The sequence below is a fragment of the Patella vulgata genome, chromosome 6 (genome assembly GCF_932274485.2).
Source record: "Patella vulgata chromosome 6, xgPatVulg1.2, whole genome shotgun sequence".
NCBI lineage: Eukaryota > Metazoa > Mollusca > Gastropoda > Patellidae > Patella > Patella vulgata.
The window spans coordinates 64806104-64824563 of NC_065884.2; the positions used below are offsets into that span (position 1 = coordinate 64806104).

General features: G+C 35.8%; 1 protein-coding gene and 1 long non-coding RNA gene across 2 annotated transcripts; both read right to left on the reverse strand.

Annotated features, from left to right (window-relative positions):
- Positions 1-705: 705 nt before the first annotated feature.
- On the reverse strand, positions 706-6095 carry LOC126824478 (uncharacterized). The gene is made up of 4 exons (XR_008788648.1): positions 5898-6095; positions 2985-3197; positions 1872-1971; positions 706-775 (listed from the first exon to the last, which is right to left on the reverse strand). It is a non-coding gene; the product is annotated as an uncharacterized LOC126824478 (long non-coding RNA).
- Positions 6096-13185: 7090 nt separating this feature from the next.
- On the reverse strand, positions 13186-17832 carry LOC126824479 (cell surface hyaluronidase; the record flags this gene model as incomplete). The annotated part of the gene is made up of 7 exons (XM_056101797.1): positions 13186-13199; positions 13365-13494; positions 13677-13795; positions 15162-15234; positions 16174-16358; positions 17114-17218; positions 17646-17832. Coding segments are annotated over 7 exons (813 nt in total), but the record flags the coding sequence as incomplete, so codon positions are not given.
- Positions 17833-18460: the final 628 nt, after the last annotated feature.

Consider the following 18460-nt stretch of genomic DNA (forward strand, 5'->3'; position numbering starts at 1 on the left):
CAGCTGCTTATTTCAAATTGAGTTGAATCTTTGGGGAAACAGAAACCAAGTCGGATAAAATCTCCCCTAAAACATTGAATAAGATAAATTGAAGTCCACAATGGCATTAGATGGTAATATATTTTAATATCATTAATATCAATACAAGGGACATGGACCTGGTTTGGGAGCGAATGTGGCCAAGTGCGTATAGCTCTAGTCCAGTAAACCATGATGTCCCGGGTTAGATTTCTTGGGATTTGACAAAATCCCTTGGGATTTCTCAAATGCCTTGGGATTTCTCAAATGCCTTGGGATTTCTCAAATGCCTTGGGATTTCCCAAAATTCCTTCTCATTTCCCAACATTCCATGAAATTTCCCCAAAATGCCTTTTGATTTCCAAAAATGCCTTGGGATTTCCAAAAATGCCTTGGGATTTCCAAAAATGCCTTGGGATTTCCAAAAATGCCTTGGGATTTCCAAAAATGCCTTGGGATTTCCAAAAATGTTGTTCAAATGGAGTACAAATCCAAGGCTGTTGAAATTTGATGAAGAGAAGGCAGAAAGGCCGCGGTCAGGACACTTCATAGTACACTGCATGGTGCATGACCGCCGCCAGTACTATGGTTGGTGAAGGTCTATTTTGCTGTTCTCTTGGAGCCGTTTAATATTAAAGGTTGGTGACTTACTTTACAAGATTATCGGCGTACACTGTAACAGTAGTGGGGGCATTACCATTAAAATGAACTGTGTAGGTTTTATTCAGCATGGTAAGATGGGTTAAACCGTGGTTACCTACAAACATAATAAAGAACTGGTTATACTCTCTCTCTCTCTCTCTCTCTCTCTCTCTCTCTGTCCGGACAGTGGCACTAGACCTACTCTTGTATCAAATTCCATTTTACTGTCATGGTATCTTTTACGTGCACGCCAATGTGTACACGGGACCTCGGTTTTTCGGCCCATCCGGACGATTAGACAGCTGTCTTTGTCAGACCCCCCGTCCTGCATCACTGTCAAGGGGGAACCACGCCGGAAAATCTGGATGAACTTTCTCGGCCAATGCAGGGATCGAACACCCGACCTCCAGGTTACTTAGCCATGCACCATGATCCCCATAAGAAGAATAAGAAAACTTTTATTTGAGACGGGTAAAAAATTAGGCTGCAAAAGCCTTTCTACCATCTTGTCCTTCATGGAAAGTAAAATACATATAACTCTGACAAAGTTTATGCGATATGTCCAGTATTTATAATAAATCGTTGAAAATCAATCGACTTCTTCGCCTGTACTTGAATATTAAGACAATCGGATAATAACGTTTGCCTCTGGAGCTCCCACAAGACTTTGTCTTTACAATTGCGATCAAGGGCGATAACTCCATTGGTAGTTATCAGAAATCTTTATCAATTCTAGAGCGTCAACAGGCGACATACAACCAATTATCTGTGGCATGTTATTCGGTTTTCATCCACCACTTTTTTTTCAATTTTGATATATATTTTACTTAACATTTGTAATCGGTTTTTTTTTACTGCAGTATGGTACTAACATTCATGGCACCCACGGAGGCTAAGTTTTTAAGTCGCTAGCCCGGTGGATGGGACGAAAAACCGAGGTCCCCAGTACACATTGGCGTGGACGTAAAGATCCCTTAGCTGTTCTAATTCGATATAAGAGTAGGCCTTAGCACCGCTGTCCGAGCGAAATTCTCGGCATAGCACACTGTATAGCATATGCCCGTCTATATTAGCTCAATCGGGACCGAACAGTTGGACGTTAAACACCATTTCATTTCATTTTTAAGATTCGTGTGCTTTTGAATACTCTTAGTGGAAATGGCGTTATATAAAAATTCTTTATAATATAAAAATGACACATATAACGATACCTTTAATGGAATATGGAGTATGGCTGACGTCATCACGAACTAACTGAATTGGATAGTTCCCCTTTTTATCAGTAATAGCGCCATCACCATAAAATGTCATCTACAAAACGAGAGGTTATAAAAATAACACTAAAGTGTGTATCGGTTTTGCTAGTTTTATTTTGTTAAATATCGTTTCTCTTGCGTTCACAAGTATATTAGATTTCTATATTTAATCATTTATTCAAAAAGGTATACCCCATAGTTATTTATAGTTTATTTTAAAGATATCTGAACTCGAAACTCGATACTGCTTATACTGCTGCGTTTTGGTCACTTTAGAAAATATCATTTTATGTACACTATTAAAAATGCAAGATTTGGATAAAAAGTTTAAAAATAGATAATCAAAAATGAAAATATTTAAATTTAAGTCAAGTTACTTTATTCTGAGCAAAGTTATGAATGTCTGAAGTTTTGGCAAGAATAGCGTAGTCTCGATTGTCATTGCTACGATAATAAATGAAGTCTCGATTTTCCACTTTTTCGATACCCGATTAAATGACGCGCGGATGGTCTAATCCGACTAATATACAAGAATTGGGGGTGGGGGGTGGGGGTGTGGCCGAATGGATAGCACGTGCGCGCTGTATCATACGTCCTGTCATTCAGTCAACTGGCGGGGGTTTCGATTCCCCGGTTGTACTCGACAAGGAGTAGGGTCGCCTGTCCAACGTCGTGGGTTTTCTCCGGGTCCTCCAGTTTCCTCCCACTGCTAAAGACCCCTACGCGCAAGCGAATGATTGAAATAAAATTGAAGCATGTGTTTGTCCCGAAATGACCTAGTTTGTGTCGAGTGGACGTTAAACCCCATTTCTCTCTCTCTCTCTCTCTCTCTCTCTCTCTAAAGAATTGGCTACGCGTCTGTCATTTGAATAAGTGTCTAACTAAATAATAATTTAAATATTTGAAGCCGGACTTAGCTTTTTAATACTACATCTTTAATTGAAGTAAGTTCAGGTTTTTTAGATTCAATTCTGGACATCCTAGTTAGAATGGTAATTAAATACCGGATATCCTAGTTAGAATGGTAATTAAATAGAGGACATCCTAGTTAGAATGGTAATTAAATACCTTGGCATATCTATGAGGACAAACGTACATCTGCCAACCAGGTCGATGAGAACATTTTGGTGACGTCATAAAAGGTACGTCCTTGACCACTTGTGTCCCAGCATGCCCCGTTACACTTCCATCGGCATCATAAAACGTTGCCTGTAGATCACCGTCCATTTCATCAAAGTCTACGTTACTCCTATTACCATCAAATACCCAGTTACCTTCTTCCTATAATTGAAAACATGACAACATTACATAGCTAACAAATTTGGTTTTTCACATGTACATTGCCCATTTTCATTACCTTGGTTGGTGTAGGAAAATAGGGCGTCGCAATTCATTTCATTTGATGTCTGCAGATCGTATATAAAGTATCAGGGGCTTCAGCAGTGACGGGTAAACCGACGGACCCGACGAAAAACCACTCACACAAATTCAACACCTACTCGCTATAAATTCAACACCCACTCGCTACAAATTCAACAACCATTCGCTACAAATCCAATAACCGCTCGCTACAAATCCAACACCCATTCGCTACAAATTCAACACCAACATCTTAATACTATTGTTCAAATGTCCGACGTGCATAAATTTATTTTTGCGACAACGTCAATATTTCGTCATATTATTAGAAACTATTAAATGATTTTGGTTATAAATCATGTGTAATACAATATATGTTGATAACAAGCTTGTGGCTATAAATATCCTATGTTGATGAAGTTGTGCCAGTAAAAATTAAGCAAGGTGCTAAAGCTATAAATCTATTTAAATATCATACAGCATAAGGAAATATTTAATGATTTATGTAAGCAATTACGTGTAATAACATCTTATCGCTATAAATATCATGTTGTTGTGCGTTGATATAGAGAATCTCCTACGAGTCTTTTATGAAATCAAAAAATATCAACACAAGTCGAGAAAGTAAAAGAGAGTTTTACTTTATCGACGAGTGTTGATATTTCTTGGTATCAAAATAGATGAGAAGGGGATTTTATTTATCACCCAATCCTTTCTTACATGCACGAATAAATAAATATAATTATTTGCTATAGACTTCACTTTTACTGAACCTCATTACATTAAGGCTAGTGATACATAATTTTTTGACAGCAAGTCAGCCATTGCAAAGTCCTTTATATTGACCCAGTGTTTCCATCTAGGTCAATTAAATAGAAATTGCTTATTTTTAATACAAAAAAGAAGTTACTTTTAATAAAAAAAATGAACTGTTGTTTGAAAATAAAGAAAGGAGTTCCTTTTTAACTGACCAATCAAATTCATGTAAAGGAGATATCGCAGTAGATTATGAAATTTATCACACAAGCGATATCTACTGTAGAATGTATTATTGGTAGGGTGACCCACCATAAATAAATATCTCCATAAATCTCGACAATTTCGCCACAATATTTATATATATGCCAAGCCTCAAATCAGTTTCACACAATTATAGTCACTAAATAAACGATCATGTTGTACTTAATAAGCTATGACCATTAATCATCTATAAATAATAGACTGAAAACTGGTTCCATGTGTCGTCCATAACATCCAGACACTTTTGAGTAAAAGATAGGTTACGTGCCCTTGTTTTGAAATTAGAGTCGCTTAACCAGTCTATCGACCATTCTAAGGCTGATTGACAGGTCGGGATAATCAAGGCTACTTTTTTACGAAACATAACAGAAAGCTAGAACAAGAAATTGAATTAAGAAATGAGCACGTTAGCTAGCTCAACAATTGTTTTAAGAAGCTTGTAAAAGTAAAATGAAACTACTGCTAGTATCATGTTCCTGTCTAACCCGAGTGTTTCAGAGATAGTATTTGTACTAAACCAAAAGATGCCGCTCTTAACGGTACAGTTAATGATAAAGCGATTTAAAAAATGAAACGAACGTAATTTCTAAATCTGCTGTAATAACCAAGAAGCTTAATTTTACTGCTATTCAAAATCGTCAACAATAAATTTTTTACGGCTGTAATAGTTGATAGATTTGTAGAGAATTGCACGTGCCATGGCTATTTATAGTATCATACTGTCAGAAAGTTGGCCTCGACACGGCGAATGTGCACGCTTCAGTGGTAGTCTCGAACTATCAGCGGTTGACTGTATTTCTGTAGGTGCATGGGCCACCCTATTATTGGGTGATAAAAGACGTTTATCGCTATTGTGGCAACAATGACCTTTATCCTGTGTTGATGAACCAGTGACAGCAGAAATGAAGCAAGGTACTATGGCTATAAATCTATTTAAATATCATATAGCATTAGGAAATATTTAATGATTTAGGTAAGCAATTACGTGTAATAACATATATTATGTTGATAACACGTTTATCGCTATAAATATCATGTTGTTGAGTGATAAAGATTTGACGTCATAAATGGCGGAAGGCGCTAATTTTTTAAAACTTATTTATTAAAATATTTCGTTATATCATAAGGAAATACGATGATTGCTCTTAGAAATCAAGTGTAATAATATATTATGTTGATAAAACGTTCATCGCTACTGTCTAATACGTCATTTGGTGGTTATATCCTGATATGTATATTGTATGCTCTTGTATGTTGTTTACCATGCGGGGTAGGGGGAGAGGAGAAACCGGAAGTAATATAACTCCGAACCCGGAAGAGTTTGTACAACGCCACCATGAATTCTAATGTTCGTTTGTGTGCTGTAACGCAGAAGCAACGCAGGGCACTAATAAAAAGATTAGAGCCGGGGGAAGCTTTCAGTGAAATGGCAATATGTATACAGTTTGGTAGATTTATTGGCACAGACATACAACATACTAAATGGCGTGTTTATTAATGATTTGGGGGCACTTTTATTATTGCCTTCATCCGGACCCGGGCGTCACTACTATTCTAGATGTACATTCTCTGTTCCTATTAGATTATTATAATACAACTTACCACATCACAAAAACCAAAAGACGCACCAGAGACTTGACTTTGAGCCTGCGATTGAAAAGCATTTTTCCGAAGAAAGCCGATACCGCCAGCGGGTCTGAATGCAGGAATTCCCCACTCGGCTTCGTACGAATCGTTCCAGAACAGGTTCTTGAAGTTCGTGAAGTGACAATTAGTGACGTAATTGGGTCCGTCATAGAAGATATATCCTTGTAACGCATAATTCCTGAAAATTTGTAGAATAAACACTTAATTACCTCTTCTGCACAGAATAGGAAGTTATACATGCAAAGTATCTTTGTAACACACCCATAATTATTAAAGACGCGCCTTTACTAATAAGATAAAGAGCTGGAAGTTGTTTCATTCAAATTACTTTAATCGGGGCGACGTTTTAACTGTTTGAAAATATAGATCGTTCATTATCGTAGCAACAGTATTTGAGAAAAGAGATTTCGTCTCGAGTGTCCATCTTTACATTTTTAAATCCATTGAAACCTCGACTATCCGATGATCTAGAGAGCTGATTATAGTCTTGCCGTGTTAATAAATGTCTAAATCCTACTTTCGTTTTTTATAGTTCAAAATTAAGTTTTACTTGTCTTTACTACACTAGGATTTGGAAGAGTTGTTATATTACAAGCGTTTTGGTTGAAGTGATGGATTGGCCAATGAAACGGTCCCTTACAGCAAGTTCTTGGCGTGCCATGCACGGAACTGTGGATAAACCACTAGAAACATCAACGCTGGTTGATTAATCAATGTCTGCCGTCATAGGGTCAAAAGCGGTCCGTATGACCTCTGACGCGACCTTCCAGTACAACTTGTCAGATCTGCATGTAGTGTAGGCGATCGAAAGTATAAAAAAAACGAAACGAAATATAGATCTGTATTTTAATCAGATTGTACTTTATGCGATATTTGAAGCCAAACCAGAGACCTGCAACAAGCCGATTTAGCCCTTACATAATGCATCGTTAACTATGTTCGATGGACAAAGAATACAGAGAATATTGCAATTAGCGCACCTTGCATCGTGAACTATATTCGGTAGGCAAGCAATACAGAGAATAATGCAATTAACACACCTTTGGTCAACCTATGATCGTCATGATTTAATGAAGACATCTCTGTAGCAGTATTAAAATCTCAATGCGTTTTTTAAAATGTAATGAAATGGATTATTAACCATTAATAACGAATACAATACTAAAATATTAACATACATAATCTGTCTATCAAAAAAATTTTACCAAACACTTAAAGGGGGAGCTGGTTTACATGCATCCTCTTTTAATGATTCCGAATATTGCGAAATTTTCAATTAGTCATCTCTATGTAAATACGTAAACATACATTATGCAAAAGCTAAATCTGTCAATTGCAGGTCTTTCTTTAGGCCTGAAATGTTATCTAAATTATTAATTAGACATTAATTAACTTATCCAGACCATAATCAACTCTCGATGGCATCGCTAGCCTGCGATATTTACTGGATTATGATCCCATTTGCTGCTCGACTTCCATTCATAGTTTAATCATGAAATGGATGATCGAGACTATATTTTTTATCATGTAGTAATGATGGTCGAGACTAGGCCGAAATTTCAATCGCTTAATTCTCGGTTCATAGTGGATCAAAATGACTGAAATTTTCAGCAAATTGCATTTACATTATCTAGTTTTTAACTATTATAGTGGGAACTGCCAGCTCTTTATCTGATCTCGCATAATGTATCTTTAAGAGAATTGATTTTATAGGTTCAACTTTCCCAATATTGTCGTGTGCAAGGAAATACCTGGAATGAAGCTCAACCAATTTGAATCATATTTTAAAATTAGGATTGCATTTGACTTCTACGGATCTATCGACATTATCTATAATCTTTGATAATAATGGTGATACTCACGGATCATAAGATGGTAAAGATCTGGGGAACTCCTGTTTTGGTTTATTGGCACCAGGGTAAGACCAGTTACGATACGTTTCTGGCATTCCAAGATTTAACGTTTCCCCAATAAACAGTGAATTCTTCACCTCTTGAGCAGTGTTGCCGGCGGATATCGCCATTGTCAAGCCTCGTATAGAATCGGCAAATCTGAAATTAATTTATTTTTTCGTGAGAATTATAACTTCATATTTCATTAAAAGTAACCCAACCCTTAAACGTTTTCCCTTATCTAGTGACATTCAATTGCTTTTTTGAATTGTCAGATATACCCTCACAGCCTCACATAACGACTTAACGACATAAGGTATTATTAGTGAGCATAAATTCGCCCGTGTATCTGTTATGACTCGTCATTTCAGTCAGTTATACAGAAGGATAACTCGTGTTTTCCTTTTGCGTTCGTCACTTCCCTTTCTTGAAAGCTTCACAACGCATCTATCGTAGCAATGATCTCTGTATTAAAATTATATTTGGAACGTATTTAACCAGTTCTATCACATATGTGATAATGATCGCACCAATATTGCCCTTTAAGAAACCAACTAAATACCTTGCAGATATCATTTTTATAAAAAGAAAAAAAAATCAATTTCTTATTCATAATTATCAAATACTATAACTATGCAACTTACGTTGAGTTTTGAAATAAAAAATTTCCTGCTCGTATCCATGCATTTTGGTTCCTGTTTTTATAGCCGGTATATCTGTAATATACGAATTATAATTTAAAAAACACTAACTTCACATCATAAAAAAACCCCACTAACTCCGCGTCTTTAAAAGCCTCAGACTCAACACCATAAGGCGATAAACAGAGCCAAACCCTAGTTTCCCTTTCGTAGTTTATATACACATACTAATACACAGAGTTTACGAAATTTTAAAATAATTGTTCGTAATTGCTATTTTGGATGGATGGCACTATATTCTACTTTATGGCGAGCTTTTAGCGAATGCTGTTAATAATAAACACAAGTATGACTGTAAACGTAAGATATTACACTGATCAACAGTGAATATTCGCCAGGCCGCGACAATCACTGATAAGGATGACATCGATGCGACTTAATGAGCCCCATATATTAACTTTTTTCCTCCGACAAATTAAATTCTAAAACTTTTTCCTCCGACAAATTAAATTCCCAAACAAATTTTTTTTATGCATTAGAAAAATAAATAAAGACGTTTGACGTATTTGTAGGTAAAAATTATTTCATATTTAGTGTAAATGGGTATTAAAATGAGTAAAAGACTCCATTCTGCCCGTTGCAGAAACAATGCACGCGCCATTGAGCCAATGACGGACGCCGCGTGATGAGACGTCACGTGTTGAAGGTAGTCATCTTTTACAGAGATATAATTCTCTGTGAAACAGATTGGCAAGATAACTGTATTAAAAATTACGAGAAACGTTATGCATTCCTTTATAATTGAGTAATTTCCACTTGGAAAACCTCATATTCAATGCATTAACAAGATTCTGTTTCTTCAACTATTTGTCCTCCAGAGGTTTATTTGTTGCCCACAGATTAATACTAAGTTTTACGGTGTGTCTACATTAAGGTCGTGGGTTAAATAGGAAGAGGGAAATTATAAATATACCATACTGCACACACAGAATGGTGTGTTTATTATGTCGTGGGTTAATAAGTTATAAATATATCATTCTACCCACACAGAACGGTCTATTTGAAGAAAAGATATATGCTATGATATATGCCACGATAGATATATGCCACGATATTAAAACATTAATGTACTATTTTTTAATGCACTTCTAATCCATTTTATGAATAGCCATGGTATTAAAGCATTAATGTACTATTTTATAATGCACTTCTAATCCGTTCTATGAATAGCCACGTTATAAAGCGTTAATGTACTATTTTATAATGCACTTCTAATCCGTTCTGTGAATAGCCACGTTATAAAGCGTTAATGTACTATTTTATAATGCACTTCTAATCCGTTCTAAAAATAGCCACGTTATAAAGCGTTAATGTACTATTTTGTAATGCGCTTCTAATCCGTTTTATATCTTTGAACCACACAAAGACTAAATAAACATATTCAATTTCATTGAATGGAAGCTAAAAAAAAATTATCGAGGTTTACTTTGTATTTTCGAATTAAATGGTCGATATAGGATTTAAAATGTCGATATACTTAATTGTTACCTGACTAAAATGGAGTGAACCCTTTCACCAGATGGTGTGGGTGGATCTCGTGCATCCAGCTGATTCCCGCCAATAATACCAGTCTCAGGAACATAAACATTGTGATAAACTTGACCATACGATATCTTACTGTCCATAAATAATCCAGCCTAAAACATAATCATATAAATAACCCAGCCTAAAATATTAATATAAATAATCCAGCCTAAAATATAAATATCAATATAAATATCACAGCCTAAAATATAAATATAAATAAACCAGCCTAAAATACAAAATATCATTAACCGAGTCTAAAATAGAATCGTATAAATAATCCAGCCAAAAATATCAATATCAATAATCCAGCCTAAAATATAAATATAAATTATCCAGCCAATTACAAACAGGAGAATGATTAATAATACCATAATGGTCATTACACGGATAACACGTGAATATGTGATCAAATGATTTATTCATCTGTTTAATCTTGTTATATGCAAAATCTACCATATAATCTTGTTTTCGAAAATTTCAATAACCAAACTGAATGACGTTCCTCTGAAACTGTATCTATAAATACCGTGATGTTAGAATGAGTGACGTTATTATATTATAACTGTTACTATGTATTGTTTAATGGTCGAGAGCGAGACATTAAGTAATATATTGTAACAACATGAGGGCCGTGAGTCCCAAATGTTTTTACAATATATTACGCAATGTCTTAAGCTCAAGACCATTAAACAACTTAAAATACAGACACTTGCACGTGCTTTGCAATGAAATACGTCACTCGAGTTCAATATTTTACCAAGTTACGCTTGGCACATTGCCCGTACGATTATTTGAAATAATAATACTCCAACATCAAAGGATGACGCCACATCTGTATTTTAAATATGTAGATGACCCAATGTTAGAATGAGCGATGTTATTATAAAACTGTTATTGTAGATGCCCCGATGTTAGAATGAGCGATGTTATTATAAAACTGTTACTGTGGATGCCCCGATGTTGGAATGAACGACCTTATTATTAAACTTTTACTATAGATGTATCGGTGTTAAAATGAGTGACGTTATTATAAAACAGACATCTTGATACTAGCATGGGCGACGTTGTTATAAAACAGTTCTATAGAAACCCTAACGTTAGAATGAGCGACGTTATTATAAAACTGTTACTATAGATACCCTAACGTTAGAATGAGCGAAGTTATTATAAAACTGTTACTATAAATACCCTATCGTTAGAATGAGCGACGTTATTATAAAACTGTTACTATAGATACTCTAGCGTTAAAATGAGCGACGTTATTATAAAACTGTTACTATAGATACCCTAGCGTTAGAATGAGCGACGTTATTATAAAAGTGTTACTATAGATACCCTAACGTTAGAATGAGCGACGTTATTATAAAACTGTTACTATAGATACCCTAGCGTTAAAATGAGCGACGTTATTATAAAACTTACTATATAAAAAATAAGTGACTATATATACCTTAACGTTAGAATGAGCGAAGTTATTATAAAACTTTCTATATAAAACACGAGTATATATATATACCTTAACGTTAGAATGAGCGACGTTATTATAAAACTTACTATCTAAAATAAGCAACTATAGATACCTTAACGTTAGAATGAGCGACGTTATTATAAAACTCCTTTACTGGGGTATATCTGGTACTATTTTCTGTAACTAAACCTCGCTCAAGTTGTCTGGCAGCTGATGGTCCCATTGGTCGATCAGAATTAATAAACCAAAATCCCACTGACTGAAACACACAGAAATAGCTTGTGTAGTATAGAACTTGCGTAATTGCTGCTGCTACACTCAGCTAACATCGTAAGGCATGTGGTTTTATGTGTTGTCAATTCAATACTTAGGAGATTGTGAGGTATGCAAACGGTAACGGTTATTGCTATGATTATGAGAGGAAGGGAGATTTTACCCCAACAGCTTCATTTCTATCTATTCTTAGAATAGCTACTGCCAATGGTTCCTTTGTGTACGGGGGTTTTCTTTGGGTCCTCTGGTTTCCTCCCACTGCTAAAGACCCCTACGCGCAAGCGAATTATTGAAATAAAATTAAACCATATGTTAGTCCCGAAATGACCTAGTTTGTGTCGAGTGGACGTTAAACCCCATTTCACTCTCTCTCTCTCTCTCCCTGTTGTACGTGACAAGGCGTAGGGTCACCTGTCCAACCTCGTAGGTTTTCTTCGGGTCCTCTCTCTCTCTCTCTCTCTCGCTCTCTCTCCTTTGTGTACACGCAAATGTTGTTCGGGTGAGACGAAAATTCGAGGTGCAGATGGACGTGCACATATCTCCAAATGACCGAAATAGTGTATTTACAAAACATCAAACGCCTACATGACCAGTGCAGCAGACAGGGTGAGTAAAATATCAAAATAGAATGATATAAACATATTCTGTACCTCTGAACCAGCAGCTACGTTATTTCTGATATAGTTGTTAGGATGGGTTATCCAAAATGTTGATACACCACTGAAAAATAAAAAATAAAATACAAAATAAATAAAATTCCGATAAATTTTCTTCATCAACACCAGGATCGAGCTCGGGACCTCGGCGTCTTACCAATAGAAATGTGGCGTTTCAGCAAATAGATCTTCACAATGAAATATGTTAAAGTTCAGTCGGTATCAGATATTCCCGAACAACACAACAAGGTGTAACTAACCAAGTTAAAAATGAATTACAAAATAAACAAAATACAATCTAAATAATGAAATAAATAAAATACAAAGTAAATAAAATACAAAATAAATAAAATACAAAATAAATAAAATACAAACTAAATAAATAAAATACAAAATAAATAAAATACAAAATAAATAAAATACAAAATAAATAAAATTCCGACAAATTTTCTTCACTAACACCAGGATCGAACCCGCGACCTCGGCGCCTCACCCACTGATCGACAGAAGCTGTTCTAAAATTACATAAATAATCCACAATTAATATATATAAATGTGGAGTTTCATTACAATGAAATATGTTAAAGCCGTCGGTATCAGATATTCCCGAACAACGCAACAAACTGTTGTTAACACAGACTGTACTTATTCCCAACTATACAGCATACAACATCCTGTTATAAAATGATCATGTTCTAGCGCAAACTACTGTACTAAAGGTCAACGTTAATATCTGTAGGCTATAAAACAAATTCGTAACCTTATTGTAAAGTTTTATAGTACTAATATCCATTAATGATTGGTTTTCTCTAAATTCCAGGTACAAAATAATGCACATAACAGAAAACTGTAAATATCTTACTCGCAGAAGTTTTGAAGTGTTGAATTACACCAGGATCTTTTACGATCAGATAAAATCAAAGCACCATATTTGGTAGAGATACCAATGTTACCATCAAGAATATTTCTTTGTTCTGCACTGTCCTCCAGAAAATATCCGTGTCCCAGATGATCATAGCATACATTATCAGTTACCTAAAAAAAAACAAGGTTACCTAAAATATAACATAATCATAGCATACATTATCAGATGCCTTAAATATAGCATTTCCCAGGTGATCATACCATACACTATCAGGTACCTAAAACATAGCATAGCATAGACGATCGTTCGTTTCATGGCTAGTGCAACATTGTAATAAGGTAAACAAACTTACGTTAAGACCATCCGTACCGTGAATAGTTATACAACGCCCAAACGTATGATGTATAGAGTTGTGACGTACCGATGCACCATCTACGTCATCACACATATGAAAATGGATGGGATAGTTACCTGAAACAAAACGATAAGAACAAATAGTATGTACAGGAGGACAGCAGTACACACAAACAAAATACATTAGACAAACCAGCGGACAAGACACACAACACAGAAATTGCACAACAAACATTAAACATACATTATGCAAGAGCGAAATCTGCCTATTGCAGGTCTTTCTTTAGGCCTGAAATGTTTTCCAAATTATTAATTAGACATTAATTAACTTATCCAGGCCATAATCAACTCTCGATGGCATCGGATTTCTCCGATATTAAATAGATTAGAACAGATCAGCCATATTTTGATTCAAGCTAACAATGGAGGAGCGAGACTTAGCTTCGAACAACCAGTATGGTGGTTGATATTATTGCACATGTATTGTCAAACCTTCAAAGACTAATATCTTCGCTCGCAACAGAGTAATTTGAATGAAATTTTCAAATTATTCATTTTACTTTATCTATTTTCTAACTATTATAGCAAGAATGGCTAGCTCTTTATCCAAATCTTACATAATGTATCTTTCCGTATATATCAAATCAAGTGGAAGGATTCGGGACCAGTCGTAAGCGTCCAGGTTGCGCGGTGCACCAAGGATAACAGGGTTGAAAGAATGGTCTAACGCCTGAACAAGGCCAAGTCGCCTTCCAGAATTGTGGGTCCTTCAGTTTCCATCTACCGAGACCCGTTCGAGCAAGCAAATTATTGAATTATTGTTAGTCTCGAATGGAAATGACCTAGTTTCTGTCGAGTGGACTTAAAACCTCATTTCTCTCCATCTCTTTTCCTAACAGGGATACAGCAGAAGAACCCTATTTTCCTAATACTTTCATCCTTGGGATGGTATCTTCAATTGTAACTTCAAAGTTCGCCCAGTCTTCTCTGTGAGGGTGGATCGGATGATAATTATACTGTATCTAGCGTATCGTTCGTTCCGCTGTTTCTAATGCCTCCGACTTTCATTACATTATCTATAATTAACTATTATAATGAGAGAGAGAGAGATAGGGAGAGAGAGAGGGATGGAGTTTAACGTCCAATGGACACAAACTAGGTCATTTCGAGACTAACATATGGTTTAATTTTATTTCAATAATTCGCTTAGGCGTAGGGGTCTTTATCAGTGGTAGGAAACCGGAGGTCTCCGAGAAAAACCCACGAGGTTGGACAAGCGACCCTACTCTTTGGCACGTACAACCGGGGATTCGAAACCACGCCAGTTGACTCAATGACAGGCCTTATGATACAGCACACACGTGCTAACCATTCGGCCATCCACCCCCTCCCCCATTATAAAGAGAACTGTCAGCTCTTTATCTAATCTTCAATAATGTGTCTCTAATCATAATACAACCAACACTAAACGATTAATTCTTACCTATTTCATTTTGTTGTCCCATGTGATAAAATTCCGCACCTTCAATATGTGCCGAGCTAAAATTCCTGTGAACCTTTAATTCAAATTATACAAAACTTTTAGAAGTAAGCAAACGTTTCGCGAATTAATTTCACAAAAAGGTAGTCGAAGAATTGTCTAAGTCAGATTTATTCTTAAATTTGGCAAATCTAATTTTGAATCAAATTAACACCAAATAACAATGTTTTCCCGGATAACGGCTCTACGGCCTAATCTTATTTGGTTTAAACGGTATTTGATTCAGGAGAACATTAGTATTTACAATTTATCATTTAAGAGAATATAAGTGAATAGAATGCAGTAACAAGCAAAGCTGCTTATATAAAACTGTTTTCATAATTACGATCATTTCATATATGACGACAATAAAGATATATATCTGTAAGATGTTGTGTGATTTAAACCAAAGCTGTGGCTAAAATATGTAAGTTTAAAGTTGGAAATGCGGAAGACGAAAATGATTATATTAGAGGTGTAACATAATCATTTCATTTCGTGATTCCAAATTTGAATCAATCATCAGTTACCAATGTCGGAAGGTCTCAGTTTAATATATGGCGTGTTTGAAACCTTATTAATAAACACACATTTTTTAGTGATTTGTTATATAAGTAATTTCATTTCTTCAGTACATATAAATTGAAAGGGATACAAGTATATCACGATTATTTAAAACGCTTGGTTAATTCAATGAATTTAAAAATTTAATCGTATTTTGAATTCCTTCACGTGTACACCAAAGTGTAAACGGGACCTCGATTTGTCATCCCATCTGACCGACTGGATACTGTTTTTGCCAGGTCCTCCGCCCAGCACCATTGGGTGGGGGGGGTGGCGAAGGAAAATCCAAAGTAATTTGCCTGCCAACATAGGGGGCCAACCCAGGATCCAGTGTCCTACTCACTGAGCCACCGTTACTCCAACCAAAACAAAAGGTAGATGTAATTTTAAATAAGAGAATGTGATATCAAACCTTTAAGTGACCACCAAGTGTATCAATTTTAAACAACCCACACAATTCTTTTTCACGTTCACTATTACCATAGCAACTCTCCTCCATCTTTCCTTCTATAACAATTTTGCGTGTTAACAGCGCCACCTCACCGCGTTCATCAGCGCCATCTACAATTTCACCAAAATGGCTGTACTTGAAGGCACCTGTGAATACAACGGGGAGAATTAAAACTAAACACGAAATAAAATTAAGTTTGCTTGATCGCATTAGGAGATACAAACTATTGTCATATGTTCGATGTATTTTGCCTGGTTCATGATACGGAAATGAAATGAAATGAAAGGAGGTTTAACGTCCTACTGTTCTGCTCCTACAAACTATTGTCATATGTTCTGATGTATTTGCCCAGTTCATGATACGGAAATGAAATGATATGAAAGGTGGTTTAACGTCCTACTATTCTGCTCCTATACTGGGCTAATGAAGACGGGCATACGCCATACAGTGTGTTATGGGGGGAATTTTGCCCGTGCAGTTCATGATACGAGAAACAGCAGCCAACATACCTTTTTTCATTTGCTAGAGTGACCGGAAAAAGGCAATTGAAAACAAATGAAATGGGGTTAAAGGTCCTACGTTTCCGCACCAACTGAAATAATGAAGACCGACATACTCCATGTGGTGTGCTACCAGGAATTGCTTCTTATCTCAATTGACCACTGAAATGCGATCGCTGGTTCTCGTACCATCGAAATGATTAGAAGTCCATCTTTCACAGAACCTCCGCGTTTAACCCGACGAACTTTAGGACCATCCCAGGAACACCTGGTCTGTGAGTCAACGTCATGGCCATTTTCTTTTTGTTAACGACGTGACGTTATCGACAATTCAGTCCGCCCACTTGTTAAAAAATACAGATTTTTTAACATAAAGGGTCATATTTAAAAACAAATCTCACCATCGACTCTGAACTGGTTATTATTACAATCTGTACAAGGATAAACAGTTTTCTCTTCAGCTTGTTTCCAACTATAATCAGTTGACGCAAATACAACTTTATCACCTAGACGACAAAAATAACATAACGTATAAGTAATGCGACTTTATCACTTAGACAACAAAAAATAACATAACATATAAGTAATACGACTTATCACCTAGACGACAAAAATAACATAACGTATAAGTAATACGACTTTATCACCTAGACGACAAAAATAACATAACATATAAGTAATACGACTTATCACCTAGACGACAAAAATAACATAACCTATAAGTAATACGACTTATCACCAAGACGACAAAAATAACATAACCTATAAGTAATACGACTTATCACCTAGGCGACAAAAATAACATAACGTATAATTAATACAACCTTTTCACCTAGACGACAAAAACAATGGGATTACCCATTGAGCAGCAGGTCCATGTTCAATTTTTATGCTGAAGTCTTAAGTAGTGGAAATACATCGTAATTATTTTACCTGGTTTCCATGACGTCACGGCGTCAATGACGTCAATTTTAGGATAAGCAACCTCCGTTGTAAGAACTTGAAAGTCGACGTTTTCAGGTGTTCCCCACGGCCCTTGCCATTTGACGGCACTCTGAACGCTGAACTTCAACCCTTGATCCCAAAGGTCAATCTTCACTGATTCGTCTGTTTGTGTGTAGTTTTGTGACGGTATTTTAGCCACGTGCTGTTCCTTCGTGTATTCCGGTTTACCTGGTGGAAAATAAGATATAAAGTAAAAACCTATGAATCAATAACAGATAATTTACAAATGTGGACAGACAGAGACAACAGTGACTGACAACAATATTAACTCAAATATGTTTGTTTTATTTTAACTAAAATATAGCCCTTTATAAAAGTTTTGTTGTTTTAATGTATCAAATACATTGATAAGGAACTATGTGCAAAGTGTTGTGTTTCTGGATATTTCTCATAAACAGTGATTGAAAGTTGAGTAAATTCTTAACTTAAGTCTGAGAATGCTTTGTGAACTCGGGGGTGGGACGATTTACCCAATACTACCCAATACTATCCAATACCACCCCAATACAACCTCAATGTCACCACAATACAACCCAATACTACAACATAATGATGCAAAATAGACATATCGTTTGATTTTTTTCAAAAAATAGAGAGTTATGTCGCGGGAAATGTACTTCAAATGCGATACCGATATCTGGCTGTTCTATTTGCCTTCCTCTACTACCCCAAAAAAGCCAATAATAACCCAATACTACCAAATACTCATCAAATACTACCAAATACTACCAAATATGATCAAA